General features: G+C 43.3%; 1 protein-coding gene across 1 annotated transcript in view; it reads right to left on the minus strand.

Annotated features, from left to right (window-relative positions):
• Positions 1-18,583, minus strand: part of ACTN2 (actinin alpha 2) — a 296,075-nt gene that overhangs the window by 144,672 nt on the left and 132,820 nt on the right. Inside the window, exons 4-6 of the mRNA XM_078648602.1 lie at positions 17,944-18,030; positions 12,711-12,798; positions 10,931-11,009 (exon numbers count right to left, since the gene is read on the minus strand). Coding sequence (XP_078504728.1) covers positions 10,931-11,009; positions 12,711-12,798; positions 17,944-18,030 — 254 coding nt within the window. The remainder of the gene's footprint in view (positions 1-10,930; positions 11,010-12,710; positions 12,799-17,943; positions 18,031-18,583) is intronic.

Genomic DNA, 18,583 nt, shown 5'->3' on the forward strand with positions numbered 1-18,583 from the left:
GTATATCAGTACTCAAGCAAGAAAAAGGTATTGGAGTATTAAAGTACGTAATCATGCCATTGGGTCCTCACATCCTTCCTCATCTCAACCCAGTCACAATGAGGATACACCACATCTGCAAGCCATGCCGCAATGCAATCTTAGAAAAATGAGGGAACTCATATGCTAGAAGAGAAGGACGAAGGGTTTCAGGGCATCCACACAAGCAAGGAAGAAAAGTTTCAGACGCATTTGCAAAATGGATCCGTTACAGAATCCCAAACCTCAGAGAGAGTTCTGCAAAAGTCCTGTGACAAAAAAGATATTCATTGGAAATCAGAGTAAACACTTCCTATCTGGAAAGTCAAGTCAATCAGATCCTGTCCTTGATTGTTGGTTGAAGGAGGCTTTTGGCCATGCCATCTGCACAAAAAAAGCCCCACCAGAACACAGAGTGCAAAAGTAAAAGCAGTGGAGTGCCTGTTGCACAGCAGCCAACTCTCTCGAATTTGACGACTGGCGCTGTTTTGTGTCTGGCCAACCCCTCAGGGGAACATGGATCCACGTAACTACCAAACCTGAAATGATGGCATCTGTTGTCATGAGAACAAAAGTAGAGGCAAAGGAGAGAAAAAAAAACATTTGAAAATCACCAATACAGTGTGAACTAAGTCTTAGAGAGAGTACAGAACTAGAGTCTCAAAGATGCGTGTCAAAGGATAACAATAGTCTAGACGATAGTAGATTAAGGGCCTGAGGAGCAGGTAAGTCCAAGGGACCTGAAATTATTTTCACAAATCTAGAGATAAGGAGGAAGTAACTAGTTTGGGCAGAGACCAAAAGCTGAGCCCCAACCGACCAGGTGGACTTAACTTCTGCACTTGACAATATACTGGACATATGATATAAATTTGGCAGCCCTAGCTTGTGGCATAAACACAGTCCCCAGAAGGAATCGAAAATGTGCACCAATGACTTCCAGGTGCTATGAAGGCAGAAGGTAAGTCTTACTCGTGACCCAGAAAGGGCACCTTAAGAAGACCCATCTTCTGCATCCAAATCTCCCTTCCAGTCACAGAATAATGTCAGCGCGCTTCCACTGAATTCACACAAGCAAAGGCCAATGCCCTGTGAGCTTCAGAAGAAATATGTGCCAGAAGATTGGCCTATGTCTCCATTTCATCCAAAGGCACAACATTTCCCAAACAGGATATCATAAGAAATAGACTTAAGATCCTTTATCGAAGACTGTGAAGGACAGTCAGCAATGAACAGTGCAACAAGAGCCACACCACACAGATGATGCTGAAGAGGGGAATCACTAACCCTCTAAAAGTGAGCTCTCAGTAGAAATTAGGGAAGAAGGTTCAGCACAATACAGTATTAGCAAGATTGAAGGTATTTCTGCAACAGGCCCATCCTGTGCACTATTAACCAGGTGCGTAACAGCAGCAAAAGAAAAAACGCATTGCTGTGGAACACCGCAGCCCAGCCAGTGGACATACATACAAACAAGCATTTGCAATGCAATCAATCTCGCCTTTAAGACCTAATATGTATTTAGCTATGCAGCACATTAGCCTGGGTTCTGAACCAGCTACTGTTCTTTAACATGGAGGGAAAGTAAGCACCAAATTGCGTGACACACCAGGTATGGGAACACATGGAGAGAAATATTGCCTTTCAGCAAGAAATGGTATGGTCCAAAGCTCTGTTTTTAATATAAAATCAGGGCCTTCGGTGGTCATATCACTGAAAATAGAAGGTTTGAAGAAAATATTATTGTCCACGGGTGCTCTTGGAAGTCAGTTTCCATGAAATGGAATTTAGAGAATGCTAAAGTGATTCTGGTATTTTCCTGACCTCTGCTGGTCGTTTTCTATCAAGAAAGTTAAATAGAGGCAGGTGCCAGAAAGAAAAAAAAACTGTTCCTCAGCATAAAGCAATTCTGGTATTTTACTGACCTCTACTGGTCGTTTTCTATCAAGACAGTTAAATAGAGGCAGTTGAACAGAAAAAAAAATCCCTAAGCGGAAGCAGACAAGTCCTAGGGCTGATCTCCAGAGCCCACAGAGTACATACACATATAAGTATATGCTAAAGTGAATAAAAGAGATCTCGAATGCTCGACCTAAAAACAGGGGGTTTGCAGATCTGACCTTCTTTTATGCCTCCTACCCTTGTTAAAGGGAGACCTGCGGAGAGTCAGTAGATGGATGAGGGAAGGTAATGGTTTATGTTTAGCTGGTGGTAGCTCCTGTTTGTGGCTGGACTCGAAAAGGCAGGGTGTGAGAATGTAATGCCACCTTTTTTTATCATAGAAATCACAAATGCATGCATATGTGCTCACAGATCAACCTACAAACATCAATGTACACAAAGACCAACAAACCTACTGGCAGCCACACACGCAGACCAATTGGGCCACAGGATCCCATACAAACAGAACAACCCAAAGCGGTACACAGCCAGAACACACACATATAGGATGAAATAATATACACAAGACTAATATCAAGTGTCATAATCTAGACCAGCATCCCACTAAAACTTTGGATGTGCCTTAAAGATAGCCTGCTTGCTTTCCTTGCTATGTGCTTGGTTTTGCTAAAAGTTATTAAGCACAACTGAAACTACATTTAAACTCAGAGATGCAAATACCTTCCCCTGCACGTCCGTAAGTTCTGGGACGAGCTGACTCACCAGTTCCCTCCTGTCAAACCAGGCAAGGAGCTTGTTAGCCTTGTCACCCAAGTCATATATCATGCGCTCTTTCTCCCTGTCCAAGGTTTAGGCCCTGTCATTGGCAATGGACTTGTATTCCTCCCTCTTGAGCCTGAGCTCATGCAGTTTGTCACCCCCAACCTCTCCTTCACTCTCATCCTCCAGCCGGAGGATATCAGTTTCCACTTGGACCAGTTATTTTACCTTGGAAGGGCTACACTAGTCTTGCTTGATTTAACAGCAGCCTTCGATACCGTGAGCCATGCGGTGCTAACACAAAGGCTACAGGACATAGGTATCTCGGGCACAGCTCTTGCCCTCCTCACCTCCTTCCTATCGTCTAGGGAACAAGTCATTTTCTGGGATGGCTACCAGTCGGAGGAATTCCTACTTCCTGGAGGAGTCCCTCAGGGATCTGCAAGCCATGCCGCAATGCAATCTTAGAAAAATGAGGGAACTCATATGCTAGAAGAGAAGGACGAAGGGTTTCAGGGCATCCACACAAGCAAGGAAGAAAAGTTTCAGACGCATTTGCAAAATGGATCCGTTACAGAATCCCAAACCTCAGAGAGAGTTCTGCAAAAGTCCTGTGACAAAAAAGATATTCATTGGAAATCAGAGTAAACACTTCCTATCTGGAAAGTCAAGTCAATCAGATCCTGTCCTTGATTGTTGGTTGAAGGAGGCTTTTGGCCATGCCATCTGCACAAAAAAAGCCCCACCAGAACACAGAGTGCAAAAGTAAAAGCAGTGGAGTGCCTGTTGCACAGCAGCCAACTCTCTCGAATTTGACGACTGGCGCTGTTTTGTGTCTGGCCAACCCCTCAGGGGAACATGGATCCACGTAACTACCAAACCTGAAATGATGGCATCTGTTGTCATGAGAACAAAAGTAGAGGCAAAGGAGAGAAAAAAAAACATTTGAAAATCACCAATACAGTGTGAACTAAGTCTTAGAGAGAGTACAGAACTAGAGTCTCAAAGATGCGTGTCAAAGGATAACAATAGTCTAGACGATAGTAGATTAAGGGCCTGAGGAGCAGGTAAGTCCAAGGGACCTGAAATTATTTTCACAAATCTAGAGATAAGGAGGAAGTAACTAGTTTGGGCAGAGACCAAAAGCTGAGCCCCAACCGACCAGGTGGACTTAACTTCTGCACTTGACAATATACTGGACATATGATATAAATTTGGCAGCCCTAGCTTGTGGCATAAACACAGTCCCCAGAAGGAATTGAAAATGTGCACCAATGACTTCCAGGTGCTATGAAGGCAGAAGGTAAGTCTTACTCGTGACCCAGAAAGGGCACCTTAAGAAGACCCATCTTCTGCATCCAAATCTCCCTTCCAGTCACAGAATAATGTCAGCGCGCTTCCACTGAATTCACACAAGCAAAGGCCAATGCCCTGTGAGCTTCAGAAGAAATATGTGCCAGAAGATTGGCCTATGTCTCCATTTCATCCAAAGGCACAACATTTCCCAAACAGGATATCATAAGAAATAGACTTAAGATCCTTTATCGAAGACTGTGAAGGACAGTCAGCAATGAACAGTGCAACAAGAGCCACACCACACAGATGATGCTGAAGAGGGGAATCACTAACCCTCTAAAAGTGAGCTCTCAGTAGAAATTAGGGAAGAAGGTTCAGCACAATACAGTATTAGCAAGATTGAAGGTATTTCTGCAACAGGCCCATCCTGTGCACTATTAACCAGGTGCGTAACAGCAGCAAAAGAAAAAACGCATTGCTGTGGAACACCGCAGCCCAGCCAGTGGACATACATACAAACAAGCATTTGCAATGCAATCAATCTCGCCTTTAAGACCTAATATGTATTTAGCTATGCAGCACATTAGCCTGGGTTCTGAACCAGCTACTGTTCTTTAACATGGAGGGAAAGTAAGCACCAAATTGCGTGACACACCAGGTATGGGAACACATGGAGAGAAATATTGCCTTTCAGCAAGAAATGGTATGGTCCAAAGCTCTGTTTTTAATATAAAATCAGGGCCTTCGGTGGTCATATCACTGAAAATAGAAGGTTTGAAGAAAATATTATTGTCCACGGGTGCTCTTGGAAGTCAGTTTCCATGAAATGGAATTTAGAGAATGCTAAAGTGATTCTGGTATTTTCCTGACCTCTGCTGGTCGTTTTCTATCAAGAAAGTTAAATAGAGGCAGGTGCCAGAAAGAAAAAAAAACTGTTCCTCAGCATAAAGCAATTCTGGTATTTTACTGACCTCTACTGGTCGTTTTCTATCAAGACAGTTAAATAGAGGCAGTTGAACAGAAAAAAAAATCCCTAAGCGGAAGCAGACAAGTCCTAGGGCTGATCTCCAGAGCCCACAGAGTACATACACATATAAGTATATGCTAAAGTGAATAAAAGAGATCTCGAATGCTCGACCTAAAAACAGGGGGTTTGCAGATCTGACCTTCTTTTATGCCTCCTACCCTTGTTAAAGGGAGACCTGCGGAGAGTCAGTAGATGGATGAGGGAAGGTAATGGTTTATGTTTAGCTGGTGGTAGCTCCTGTTTGTGGCTGGACTCGAAAAGGCAGGGTGTGAGAATGTAATGCCACCTTTTTTTATCATAGAAATCACAAATGCATGCATATGTGCTCACAGATCAACCTACAAACATCAATGTACACAAAGACCAACAAACCTACTGGCAGCCACACACGCAGACCAATTGGGCCACAGGATCCCATACAAACAGAACAACCCAAAGCGGTACACAGCCAGAACACACACATATAGGATGAAATAATATACACAAGACTAATATCAAGTGTCATAATCTAGACCAGCATCCCACTAAAACTTTGGATGTGCCTTAAAGATAGCCTGCTTGCTTTCCTTGCTATGTGCTTGGTTTTGCTAAAAGTTATTAAGCACAACTGAAACTACATTTAAACTCAGAGATGCAAATACCTTCCCCTGCACGTCCGTAAGTTCTGGGACGAGCTGACTCACCAGTTCCCTCCTGTCAAACCAGGCAAGGAGCTTGTTAGCCTTGTCACCCAAGTCATATATCATGCGCTCTTTCTCCCTGTCCAAGGTTTAGGCCCTGTCATTGGCAATGGACTTGTATTCCTCCCTCTTGAGCCTGAGCTCATGCAGTTTGTCACCCCCAACCTCTCCTTCACTCTCATCCTCCAGCCGGAGGATATCAGTTTCCACTTGGACCAGTTATTTTACCTTGGAAGGGCTACACTAGTCTTGCTTGATTTAACAGCAGCCTTCGATACCGTGAGCCATGCGGTGCTAACACAAAGGCTACAGGACATAGGTATCTCGGGCACAGCTCTTGCCCTCCTCACCTCCTTCCTATCGTCTAGGGAACAAGTCATTTTCTGGGATGGCTACCAGTCGGAGGAATTCCTACTTCCTGGAGGAGTCCCTCAGGGCTCTGCCTTATCCCCCACTCTTTTTAACATCTATGTTGCCCCGCTGGCAAAACTAATAAAAAGCTATGGTTTTACGATGATGTCATATGCTGATGACATTCAGCTGATAGTGTCTGTAACTCACGCGGTGGGTGTCATGGCAGCTGAATTCTCCAAGTGCACCTCGGCCCTGATGACTTGGATGAATTCTAATTTCTTAAAACTGAATACTGATAAAACGGAAGTCTTAGAGTTTGGTCACAAAGCTTCGATTTGGAATCAGTTATGATGGCCAACTTCAACTGGGGTCTGCCCTGTACCAGTGAATAAAGCCAGGAATCTTGGCTTTATGTTCGACAAAGATCTGGCTTGGGCTGCTCATATCAATCAAGAATCATCTTCATGCTTTTTTATGTTGAAAAGCCTGAGAAAGATCCTCCCGTTCATTCCTCTCTCCTTGAGGAAAACAGTTATAATTGCCACGATTCTTTCTAGAATTGATTACGGCAATGCTCTTTATCTAGGAGCTGGTGCTGCACAATTGGCAAAACTGCAATCAATTTAGAATGAGGCAGCCAGAGTGTTGCTTAAACTACCGAAACAACATCCTTTATCAAATGCGTTAAAACAACTTCATTGGCTCACTGTACGGCGGCGCTTTGAGTTTAAATCACTCTGGTTGGTTCATAAAGCCTTGTTTGGGGGAGGGGCAGAGGTTGTGAAATCCCTGTTCTCCTGCTACCTACCAACGCATGCTTTGAGGTCTGCCACTCTTGGGCTGGTCAAACTTCCCAAGATAAAAAGAGCAAGATGGGGAGGAAAACGCTTTCCCTTCCTGGCAGCCAAGTCCAACCGACTGCTGTTCAGGAAGGAAATTAAAACCTGGCTTTTCACTCAGCATTAAACTTGTATGTGTGGTGTCTGTTTACTTCTCTTAGCGCCAAGATGCCTCGGCAGTAGTGCGCTCTATAAATACTTTCAGTCAGTCAGTCAGTCAGTCTTGTCTTTACAGACTTCTGCTATGAGTGAGAGAGCCTGCCCCCTCACTACAGTTTTGAAAGCCTCCCAGATGGTTTGGTGTGAAGTGACTGTTCCTATATTCTCCAAAAAGTAGCAATCCAAGGCCTGAAGAAGAGCCTTTTTGTGGGACTCCATCTTGGCCTCGAGATGGACACCCCGCAAGGGATGTCAGACCACTGCGAGCTGGAGTGTCTGCGTGCACGACCTCAGCATCTCGCGTCAGCATGTCGGCATTTAAGTCCTTTTCTCCTCTCACTACCTTAGCAAGATATGGTGTTTATATACCCAAAGTGGTACCCTCAGAGTTCTACCTTGCTGTGTCATGTTGGACTTAGGATGACGGAAGGAATGACTCTTGTACATAGTTATTATGCAGGAGATGGTAGTCCTGCTGAGTTTCCAAGAATCCTCATGCATAATGGATGTCTTTGCACCAGCAGGTGGACCCTAGCAGTGGCAAGTGTGGATTACCTTGAAGGCCTGTCCACCACTATCCATGAAGTTCACCTCCAGTCTTGGGGACAGACCTATGAACCAGAACACCATAAAGTGGCAGTGACTCTGTCACTGAGGTCACAGGACCCTGGAGCAGGGTGACTCCAGGGCAGTGCGACCGCACCGGGTGCTAACTTCAGGTGTGGGCGTTGTGTTTGTACGTATAATATAGTTTTAAAAGCACTTGCTGCCTCCTTCCTGGCCTCCAACATTTTTGGGCAACAATAAAAATGTCTTGATAACTCCAGTGATTAATGTTCTTAGTAGAGAGAGATGATGTTTTGTCTAATGGAAGGTTTGACTCATGAAAAGGAATGGCAGAGGTGTAATGTGCATGCTGCTACGAACATGTGCCATGCAGATCACAAAGTGCACGTATTGTGAATAGGTCAGTGGGTTGCTGCTTTTGTGAGAGAGACCCTATTATTACCCTGCAGTTAATAAGTTATAATCCTAACATAGAACAGTGAGCTATTAACTGTCATGTAAGAGCTGCATGCAAACTCTAAGGGTTCAATGTTCTGATTTGTTACCCTTGCCTCAAATTGTAAAGCGCTCTGATATCCTTCGGGATCAAGTTTGCGCTATATGAAACTTTATAAATAAAAAATAAAATAAATCATCAAATATTATAATGCCGTCATAAAATTCTAATAAATAGGGTAACATCCTTGTCTTTCTAGTCTTTCGGCACGGTTTTGAATGCAATATTATTTTCTAAATCATCAAGTTAAATGAGGAAAAAATCATTTTGTAATTCACAATCCTGAACAAAGCGCATTCCATTGTTTACTTTGAAATTTTGACTAATGCAATGATTATTCTGTCACGTGAATGCTCCATCATTGCTTGCTATTTCTATTTACATCATTTATAGACCGCATGGCGACCCGAAGGCATCCCAGCGCTCAGTATGAGGTAGCATCCCAGCCAAGTGGACCGAGCCCCTCAAGGACAAGGGTATTTAAAGAGCCAGGTTTTGATCGCTTTCTGGAAGAGTAGCTCGTTTTCTATCATACGAATAGCTGGTGGTAAGGTGTTCCAAAGCTTTGCTACATTAAGAAGGAGCGACCACCTCTTTTCATTTTTTTGATAATTGGGATAGAAGCCAGATGTAAATTCGAGTATCTTTGGAGTATAGGGAGTGATCAGTTGTGGTTTACTGTGGGTGTTTTTCTCTAGTGTACCACATTTCCACTGTTACCCGAAGAGGAAGGTCGATGCAGTATTTCAGTGCAGGTCAGAACACAAAACAGCCCAGTGCCCAACAGTAAAACAACATGGTAAAATCACGACTGCATTTTGCAATAAAACCTACAAGGTTAACATTCAAACTTCATCAACTAAAACAAAAACACACCCAAACCACGCACAAGTATATGGCAGGGTGGGACCATCAGCTGTGTCCTCAATGGCAATTGTTGGCAAAGTGGCATGGGATGGCTGTGTCGGGCTTCAGGGCAAGCAACTCCCATCTGCCACCGAGCCATACCTGGAGGGGCAACTTGGGCATGCAACCTCTTGTTCCAAGTAATGAGTAGGGTGCATAATGTAATCCTTCTGGCGTTGTAAGTGATGTTTCGTACAGAAGATTTCAGGTGGAAATCTTCGGCAAAAAGGTAAAGCCGTGGTATGTTTTTTATGATTTGACTATTGAAATTCAGCTGTACTGATATCGCTTAAGGCCGCCTTTCACTCAAGTCACTGGGAATGAAGGTCATCTGATGTTATGATAGATCACCGGGGTAGAAATGTATTTCTTAAAGAGAAAACAACCTGGTACTATCTAAAGGTACATTTTAAAACCCCTAAGGAATCTCACGCGATGCTGTTAGCCTTTCAAGGTTTTAGGGCCAGAGTGGAGAGATCTGAACTTGGAAAGAACAGTCACTAATCTTCGACTTTTAAAATGCATACCCTGCACATTTAGGTAAGGCTCTGGTACAAGTAATGTGGTAAACAGTTAAAGCTGCATGAAATGAATATCATAGGGAATAACCTGCATGTTAATGTCACTTCCTGTGACGTCACTTTAAGTGATGTCATATGGGCGGTTGTAGGTTTCAGCTCAGCGCCCCTACAAAAATGTGCAAGTTGGCTCCTCTGACTTGGTTACTAGGCCGTCTAAGTTGTGGGACAAAAACACTCTTCCACATGAATCGGCTCATTTATAAAAATCTACAGCAGTTTTCACTTAGTGCAGTTAGATGGAATACACCAGTGAACAGTGACAGTATCCTTCAATTGGCGTGCATTAAATATGCTAGTCTGGTGTTAACCCTCACTGTCTCTGTTGACAGCTTTAGGGCCCAAACATGGCTTGTATGGTACCAAAAGACTCAGACAGAAGAAAAACGCACCAAGCATCATTGTGGTTGCGGCACATACAAGTCACTTTGGCCCTGCACAGTTGCGGGGTTGTACAGTATCCAATCTCTTAGGGAGCTCACACTTTTATTTCCAAGTGTTGGCCAGCCTAACCGAGATTTCAGGAGTGCCTCATAAAATTTTGCTGGAGCCCCTATCATGCTGAGTTATGCAACTAGTGACACTTTCCCTGAAAGAGATGGTAAGCAAAGCTAAAGTTATGGTCAGTGAATTCAACAGAACTCTTGACACAGAAAGAATATCTTTGAGTTGCCACTTCACGTGACTGGACGAAGTGGTGTAACACAGACCACTTCTGCTTCGCAACTGCACCCTGCCTGGCGTGAAAAGGAAGTAAGCATGGAAAGAAGCATAGTGGAAACAATCATCGTAAACCTTTCATAAATTACTCCACAGTTACAGAGCATGCATACAGATTCCCATTTGCTAAGGTACTCAATAATTTTGACTGGCTGGAGAAGTACTGATTCAGTCATACCCATAACTTACATTCTACTACGTCTACAAATACTGTCTCATAATTTGCTATAACGTGCTTTTTGGCAATATTTGGTCAGTGCTACAAGATGGTTTCCTATCGAGCATGCCTTTGCAGTCTTCCATAAGTTCGGTCTTGGGTGCAATGTGAAACCACAAAATAGAACACAAATGCATGCAGTTATGTATGTTCATGCTGATTTTATGAAACTGTAGGATAAAGCCTCCTGGAATGGAAATAGCTTTCATGATTGAGGCAGAAATCATCCAGATGCTTGACCTCAGTCACAAGCTTCCAGCAAAGGCAGAAAATGAGCATGCCTGGACTATATTATTTGAAAACTGGGCATGCATGGTCATCAAGTGTTTGTGAGGTCCCCCCTTTGGGGTAACATGCAGGAGAAAGCATCAGACTACAGCAGACATCCATGCTGTCAGGCGGGGAGGATGACCTTGTTGAGTTTGGAGTAGTCTATGAGATCTGGTCGGTGTCTGTGAATAAGTGCGCATAGTCCAAGGCCGTCTTTCCAGCTTTTCAAAAATGAAAGATATAAAAGGCAAAGCAAGTTAAAATGTCATGACAATTAGCACAGTACATTTTTGATTGGTCACATGATGTTATGATTATCTAGGGCCCCTCCTGAGCAATGACCTCCCACAATCAATCAGACAAGAAGCCCACCAGCACAATTTTAGTGAAACACCCCACATGTACACCTTCTTCCACTCCACTGCTAACTAGCCCCTTCATGGGAGCATGGTGCTGACCAGAAATTTGCTATAGATTGGGATATGGTTGTTTTATGGCCACACCCCCCACAATATCAGATTATCAAATGCTCAAAATCAAAATGCAATACAGTAGCTACCTTTATGGGGTATGTAGTAGGTAGGTGCTCCCTCTGTCTCGGGTGGACCCATAACTTCTACTTACCCACTAAGGGAAACGTCTGCATTTTGAGGCATGTTGGGACTGCTGAAGTCCATGAACATGCGGTGACACTCAAGTACCTGGGACAAACTGGGCAGAGGGTGATGACCATGACTGTCCAATGAAGTCACAATAGGGATAGTGCTGTCCATACCATTATGTCCTTTTTCGGGCATCCCGCTTATCTTTTCGGCCGTGTTGGCTGCCACGTGTGACACCTTCCTTATGCACATCCTCCTACCTCCCATGAGCTCCTCATTGGCTTACACAATTTCAAGGAAAGGTTTTAGAATACAGAGTGGCTGGTCTTCAATAGAAAAATCAGTACCATTCTGGATATCACTGCTTTGGGAAGGCTTTCCTTATTCGACTTTTGCTTCAAGTGAAAGTGAACTCAAAAAAATGTTTTACTTTAGTGTATATAAGTAAGATGGCTTATGTAGCTGCCAACAATTCTACACTTCAGAAGGGAGCTGAAGACCCGCCACTTCATAGACACAACATCTCCAATCATTGCAATTCACCACACATATAATTGCGACTCAAAAAGTCCACCAAAACAGGGACATCACAAGAATTATTTTTAAATAATTTGTGCATTTTTCTTATTAAGGCCGTGGTCCTTTTTTGTGAACTGATTACCTTCAACAAATAAAGCAGGAACAGGCAGCAGGGGGGAACAAGACGTGCAGTCAGCAGAACCATTACAGCAGTAAAGGCACAATGGAGAAGCTTTTGATTTCCTGTTGGTGGAGAGTGAAAGGAATGCTTCCTTTTACTTTGCACGTTTCTGCTGTGACACACTGCACTTCCTTTCCTCCTCCGTTGTCACTTCCTGTTTCAAAGTTAACAACATTGAGGACAGCCTAAGTAGAAAAAAGTCTTACAAATTGTTTAAAAAGAAAAAGAGTTTTGGAATGAAAAGCGTGTCGGAAGTGAAGTCAATAATCGTGGGGAAAATTTTTGAGAAGATCCATGTCTCGTTTATCTACAAAACACATTTAACCAGATTTGAAAGTATAATTTACTAGAATATGTTTCACTTTAATGGCAATAGCAGACATTCTTCATACACAAGGGCTTCAATATTTTGTAGTTTTTGAGTAATACTGCTGTAAAGTCACAGGTTCGTTCTACTGCGAAGAGAAGATCAAGGAAATAACATACTTTCCATCATGGTATCAAAATGGCAGAAGGAATGTAATCATGATGATTTAGAAAAGACTCAGGTCAAAGTTCAGACGTTATTCGTCTAACATTAAAATGTACAGTTATAGTCTCATTCAAAACACATTACTCACCTAAGATGGAAGTTCTGAATGTTCACATTTCGGTAGGGAGCTGTTTTCCTTTGACACCAGAGCAACAAGCCCTCTTTGGCGGATGTCTCTGTCAAAGGTGAAAGAAAGAAACAAACCGATGTGGGCATTTCTTTCTAGTTATCATTTACAACACAATGCATATCAACATCGAAAATAAGATCAACTGCTTTCGATGGTAGTATTTGGGCTTCATTGTTAGGATCTGGGTAAGAGAAAGGAAAAGCAAGTATCTTCAATACAAATTAAGTTCCTCTTCCTAAATGCACAGAAAAGTTGGCGACACTTAGAGAACATTCTGAAAAACAGTGGGAAAAGGACAGATACAAAGAGTTAGTGGCTTCATTGACAACCTGCCTTCAGGAAAAATATGTACAAATATTAAAAAAAAAAAAAAATATATATATATATATATATATATATATATATATATATATATATATATATATATATATATCGCATACAACTTGTCCTGTCACAGCGGGAGCACTGTTACAGCCGGTGCTTGCGATGGGACCAGGGCAGTGTCCCAAAATTGTATTCAAAACCAAAAAATCGCCGCACTCGCCTTGGGTTTCAATTTGCAGTTTTATTATTCAAAACGTGACAACACCTACGCGTTTCGAACCGTAGTTCGTGTTCACGGTAGCCAGTTAGTGTAGTCCCCTCATTAGTTTTAACACATTGATGCCTGTAAGACACGCCCCTAAGTTTTGGTGCATGCTGGGACATGTGGTTTTACTCTGTTTGAGCCATCACAGTTTACAGTGTGAGTCATGGGGATTCGCTGCATTGGGGCGAGTTTTGGCGCTATTTCACCTGAAAGCGGGCCCTCTGTTAACCAGGGCAAGTCGCGCTTTATGACGCACATGTTGACATGTGCGTGTTGAGTCTGCCCACAGAGTGGAAGGGGGCTGGCTCACGTGAAGTTTAGCTATTATGGAGGTACTCCATTTAGGATAAAGGGCTGAGTGCCCTACGTCCCCAATGTTAGCGTCCACCCATGACTGTTTTGTAAAAAATTAATTTGGCAAATGTAAAGAGCAATTAAATACTAACAAATAACAAAATACAACTCTATTTTGGTGTCAGTGGTGAATCTCAATAAACACATTAAGCATATTAAAGAAGAAGAGTCCCAATTTGGTGATCATAACGATCATTAGTAGTGTCCTTCATATGTGTACATAAAGTTCCTCATCACCATTGAGGCCTCCAGGTTGTTTGGTTTTGAACCTCATGATCAACTTTGATTCGAGTCTTCGCAGTTGTTGGATACGGTTGCCACCTCTTTCATTTGGTGCGATCATAGCTAAACCAAAATATTTCACATCCTGCCAAGTTTTGTTGTCATGCTGGACGAGGTGTTTCGCGATGGCATATGAGTTGTCATGATTCTGGATTGCACGGATGTGTTGTAAAATCCGTGTTTTCAGGGAACAAGTGGTACTGCCAATGTAGGATTTTCCACAAAAGCATTGAATCATGTACACTACGAAGGATGAGTCACAATTGATGTTGCCTTTGATTATGAAGTTCTTGTTGCTTGCATCCTTGAGGCTTTTGATATTTCGGCCTATTTTGCAGGCTTTGCAATTTGGGCATTTGTTGAAGCCTTGTTTTCTCATTTCCAGCCATGATGGTACTTGTTTATATTCAAAATGACTTTGGGTCAACTCGTCTGCTAAATTGCGTGCCCTTCTATAGGAGACCAATGGGTAGTTTCCTATCGTTGTCCCAATGTCCGGGTCTTTCCTAAGTGCTGGCCAGTACTTTTTCATTACATTTTGAATTTTGTGACTTTCTTTACTGAATGTCATTATCATCCTTGGCTGGTTCGATCTGTCATATTCAACTGGTTGCGAGGGCGCGGGATGTTCCTTGGGTATTAGTGTTTCAGCTCTGGTTTTGCTTCTTGCTCTTATTTCGCAGTTTCTTAAATCCACCTGTTTGTACCCTCTTTGTCTGAAGCGTTCTTTTGTTTCTTTGAACTTTGATTCCATCTCCTTCACTTCCGAACAATTTCTTTTCATTCGTAAAAGTTCTCCATACGGAATGCTTTTCACAAGTTTTTGAGGGTGGAAACTTAATCCGTGCAGGATGCTGTTTGTGGCTGTCTCTTTCCTATGAACAGTTGTTTGAATTTTGTTTCCTGCAATGTACACTTTGGTGTCAAGAAATACAATTTCTTTGGAGTTGATGGTATACGTAAACTTCAGTCCTTCTGAGTTCTGGTTGAGGATATTGAAGAAGGTGACAAATTCATTTTCACTGCCTTTCCACAGGAGGAATAAATCGTCTATGAACCGTAGCCAGAGTGCTACCTTGGCCATATGCTGTTCGTTTTCTTCCCTCCAAGCCACGCACTTCTCCCACCACCCCATGGTGAGATTAGCGTAGCTTGGAGAAAAGGAAACTCCCATAGCTGTTCCGCAGCATTGTCGGTAAATAGTTTTATTGAATATGAAGATGTTGTTGTATAAGCAAAGGCTTATCATATCTAAGATCATTTTTGAATGTTCTCTTTGGGAGATCGGTTGCTGGTCTAGAAAGTATTTCATTGCTGCGAGACCAATTTTGTGGTCTATCGACGTGTACAGTGAGACCACATCGATCGTCACCAATAGGTAGTCTGGTTGCCATTCGGTTTCCATTAGCGTGCGAATAAAATCGCCAGTGTCTTTTATATGTGAGCTGAGGGTAGGTACTATCGGAGCAATGAAGAAATCTACATAGCTCGACACGTTCTCGTACAGGCCTCCACAGCTGGAAATTATTGGCCTCCCAGGCGGATTATTCAGAGTCTTGTGTACTTTTGGTAAAAAGTAAATTGTTGGGAGGATCGGATTGTCAACCATCAAAAATTTCTTTCCGCTGTCTGTGATGAGGCCCTTTGAGAACCAGCCATCTAGCTTGGTTTGTAGTTCAAGTTTCATTTCTTCAGTTGGATTTTTCTTAAGTACTGTGTAATTCTTTTGGTCGGTTAGTTGACGCATGGCTTCTTCTACATAATTTGTTTTATCCAGGATCACGATATTCCCGCCCTTGTCCGCAGGTTTTATTTCAATTTGGACATTGTTTTTGAGACTCGAAATGGCTTGGCGTTCCTCAATTGTTAGATTTTCTTTCCTCTTTTTGTTAACGTTTTTTGGCATTTCTTCTATCTCGTTGGTCACTAGTTCATGAAAAAGATCGATTTTGTTGCCGGGATACAGGATCGGGCAAAATTTCGATTTCGGTTTGAAAGCCGTGGGTTGTCTGACATTAGTTTGAATATTCATTTCATCCAGTACTTGTGTATCAGAAATAATTGTTTGTTCCATATATATATATGCGGCGTTTGAGGTCCGTGTCTGCCAGGGCCAGACTGGCCATAGGGGGCACCCGGCGTTTCCCCGGTAGACTGCCAGGCTGGGGGCTGGTTTTGGGCCCCTGGAGGCTTTGTTTGGTACGGGGGTCAGCAATATAGGCCCCCTGTAACAATATCGTCCGAACCCGACCCCAGCAAACAGCTCGGCTGCACCCCCTCACCCCAGGGACGCCCGGCCAAGCAGGTTGCCAGGGTCGGTTTCAGTTCCCAGTCCGGCCCTGGTGCCTGCGCCTGGAAGCGCATTCAAGGCATTGACGATGTATATATATATATATATGTGTGTGTGTGTGTGTGTGTGTATATATTTATATATGGTTGGGGTCTTGGGGGGATCCCCAAGGCCCTAGCTGGCTCCCCCTCATCCAGTAGAAGCTGGCACTGTTCCGCCCACAGGGAGCTAGGAGCAATATTCAGGTCTGTTTCCCTGCCAGCATTACTACTGGCAGGAAAATAGATCTGAAGTCTGCTCCCAGCTGGCGGGAGCATTTTTAAACCTCCCGCCAGCTGGGAGTGGACTTCGTGTTTTCTCTCGCTTGGCGGGAGCTTTAAAATTGCTCCCACCAAACTAGTGCAAACACAGGTTTTCCTGCCCTTGCAGCCCCCCTCCCTTTTGTTATTGTGGCCGGTACCAGGGTGAAGGAGTCTCCAGGGCCAAAATTGTCCTGGGGAGGGGGGCTGCATGTCCCCTCCCCCCTTTTAACTTTGGTAGGACCCGGGAGGATGGGGTCTCTGGGCCGAATTTGGCCTCGAAGGGGGGCTGTGGGCCTCCCACCTACTTTTAATAAGGCTGGGTGCCCCAGGGCCGAAATCGGCCAGGGGAGGGTGGCAATATTCGCCCCCTCCCCTGTAAAAATATAAACAACCCCCCCTCCCGGACCTGACCCACCCAGGGGACTAATAAAAACAAGTGCGGGAGACAGTGCTTTATTTTTTACTATACCCAGATCGTCTGTGAATTCATTGCGATTGTTTGTTTTTTTAAACATTTTTGGCTCAAGCGGGCTCCCTGTGTGACTCCACCACCAAGCCAGGGAAGCAGGTCTTCAACACTTTTGTAGAGTGCATCTCTCATGAAGGCTCTCAACTGAGGATGGCTCCCTAGGATGAGTTTCTTGGATAAATGATGATGTAAGTATTATTAATAACAATTACTAACATCAGTAACTATCATTACTAAATTATTGACCACCACAATAATTTTGTTCTACATAACCTGGTAGAGAATATCTACAAAGTCAGTGGGTGTAATCTCTCCTTAGGCACTGATGAATTGAAACTAGAAAAGAATAAATACAATTATAATTTCAAATATGGGCCAGATGTACCAACAGGCAGGTGTCAAATTGTAAGTGCAAACTGGTTGCATAACAAAGCACCCTTCGCAGGGGGTCACAGAACAACATACCTAATGAAAGTTAATTAGGCAGATGTCTGTTTGTGAGCCCTTGTCATTGGCTGTCCATGCAGGGATAACAGCCTTTGCAGGGAATGGCGACCTCTATCGCTGCGTTCACATTCCCAAACACAAACAGGTACTGCTTAAAAAAAGGTTTCCTGCTTGGGAGGACACTGTGGGGAGAAGGCAGTGCTCCTCTGGGCAACTGTCTGTCACTCCTGCCCCAACTGCCGCCTGTCATGGTTCCTAAAAGAAAAGGGCTTTAATATGCGGCCAAACACTATTTTGTCGTGACAAACCATGTGATTTTGCAAACCACATGGCCAATAACCTCAAAATGGTTTCATACATCTGGTCCTCAGTCCTTTGTTGCAACCTATCAGTTTTAATTTGAGTAGCACAGCAAGGATGCCATGACATAGCAGAAAGCCAGAACTAAATGATCCTACCTTCAACTGATATATCCTGAATTGCAAATCTGAGGATAATTGTCCAGATCATTCCAAGGGTCATTTTCACATTGCCATCCACGATTTCTGCAGGAAGGAAGAACATGGCAGCTATGACATGCAATGAATTAGCCAGATTTATTATGCATTTTCAAACTTCTGCAAAGATCTCGGCTTTTGGGCTGGCCGTTTGATCCCATTGTTTACTGCTCCTCCAACTCCACTTGCCTCCAGTCCATTTTGGAACAATTTTGAAAACCTTACTTTCATCTGTAAACTTCTCACTGGTTTCCCTCCACTTATCTTTAAAATTTGATTAACAGCTAAATGCCTAGGCAAACCCTTCCTTCAGCTAATAAAGTATCAAGTTCTAAATTCTCCTTTATACACTTCTACATTAGAACCGTACTGTTCTGCGAAAACTAACATTAAACTAAAGTCACATTTAATTGGATTCAGTGATCCAAGCAATACAAAGGTAGTTAATGGCCTGCCTCTTGTACAGACGTGTGTGTTATACCTTACTTGTCTCTTCCTTACTGCTCAGCCAGAATGAGTGCGGGTGTACTGGATGATGTTTGGAATGTTGGATGTGTGTGATGTCACAGGATGCTTGGGGTCTGGAGCTGTGTGGAGTGGC

The sequence above is a fragment of the Lissotriton helveticus genome, chromosome 6 (assembly GCF_964261635.1).
Source record: "Lissotriton helveticus chromosome 6, aLisHel1.1, whole genome shotgun sequence".
In the NCBI taxonomy this organism is placed as follows: domain Eukaryota; kingdom Metazoa; phylum Chordata; class Amphibia; order Caudata; family Salamandridae; genus Lissotriton; species Lissotriton helveticus.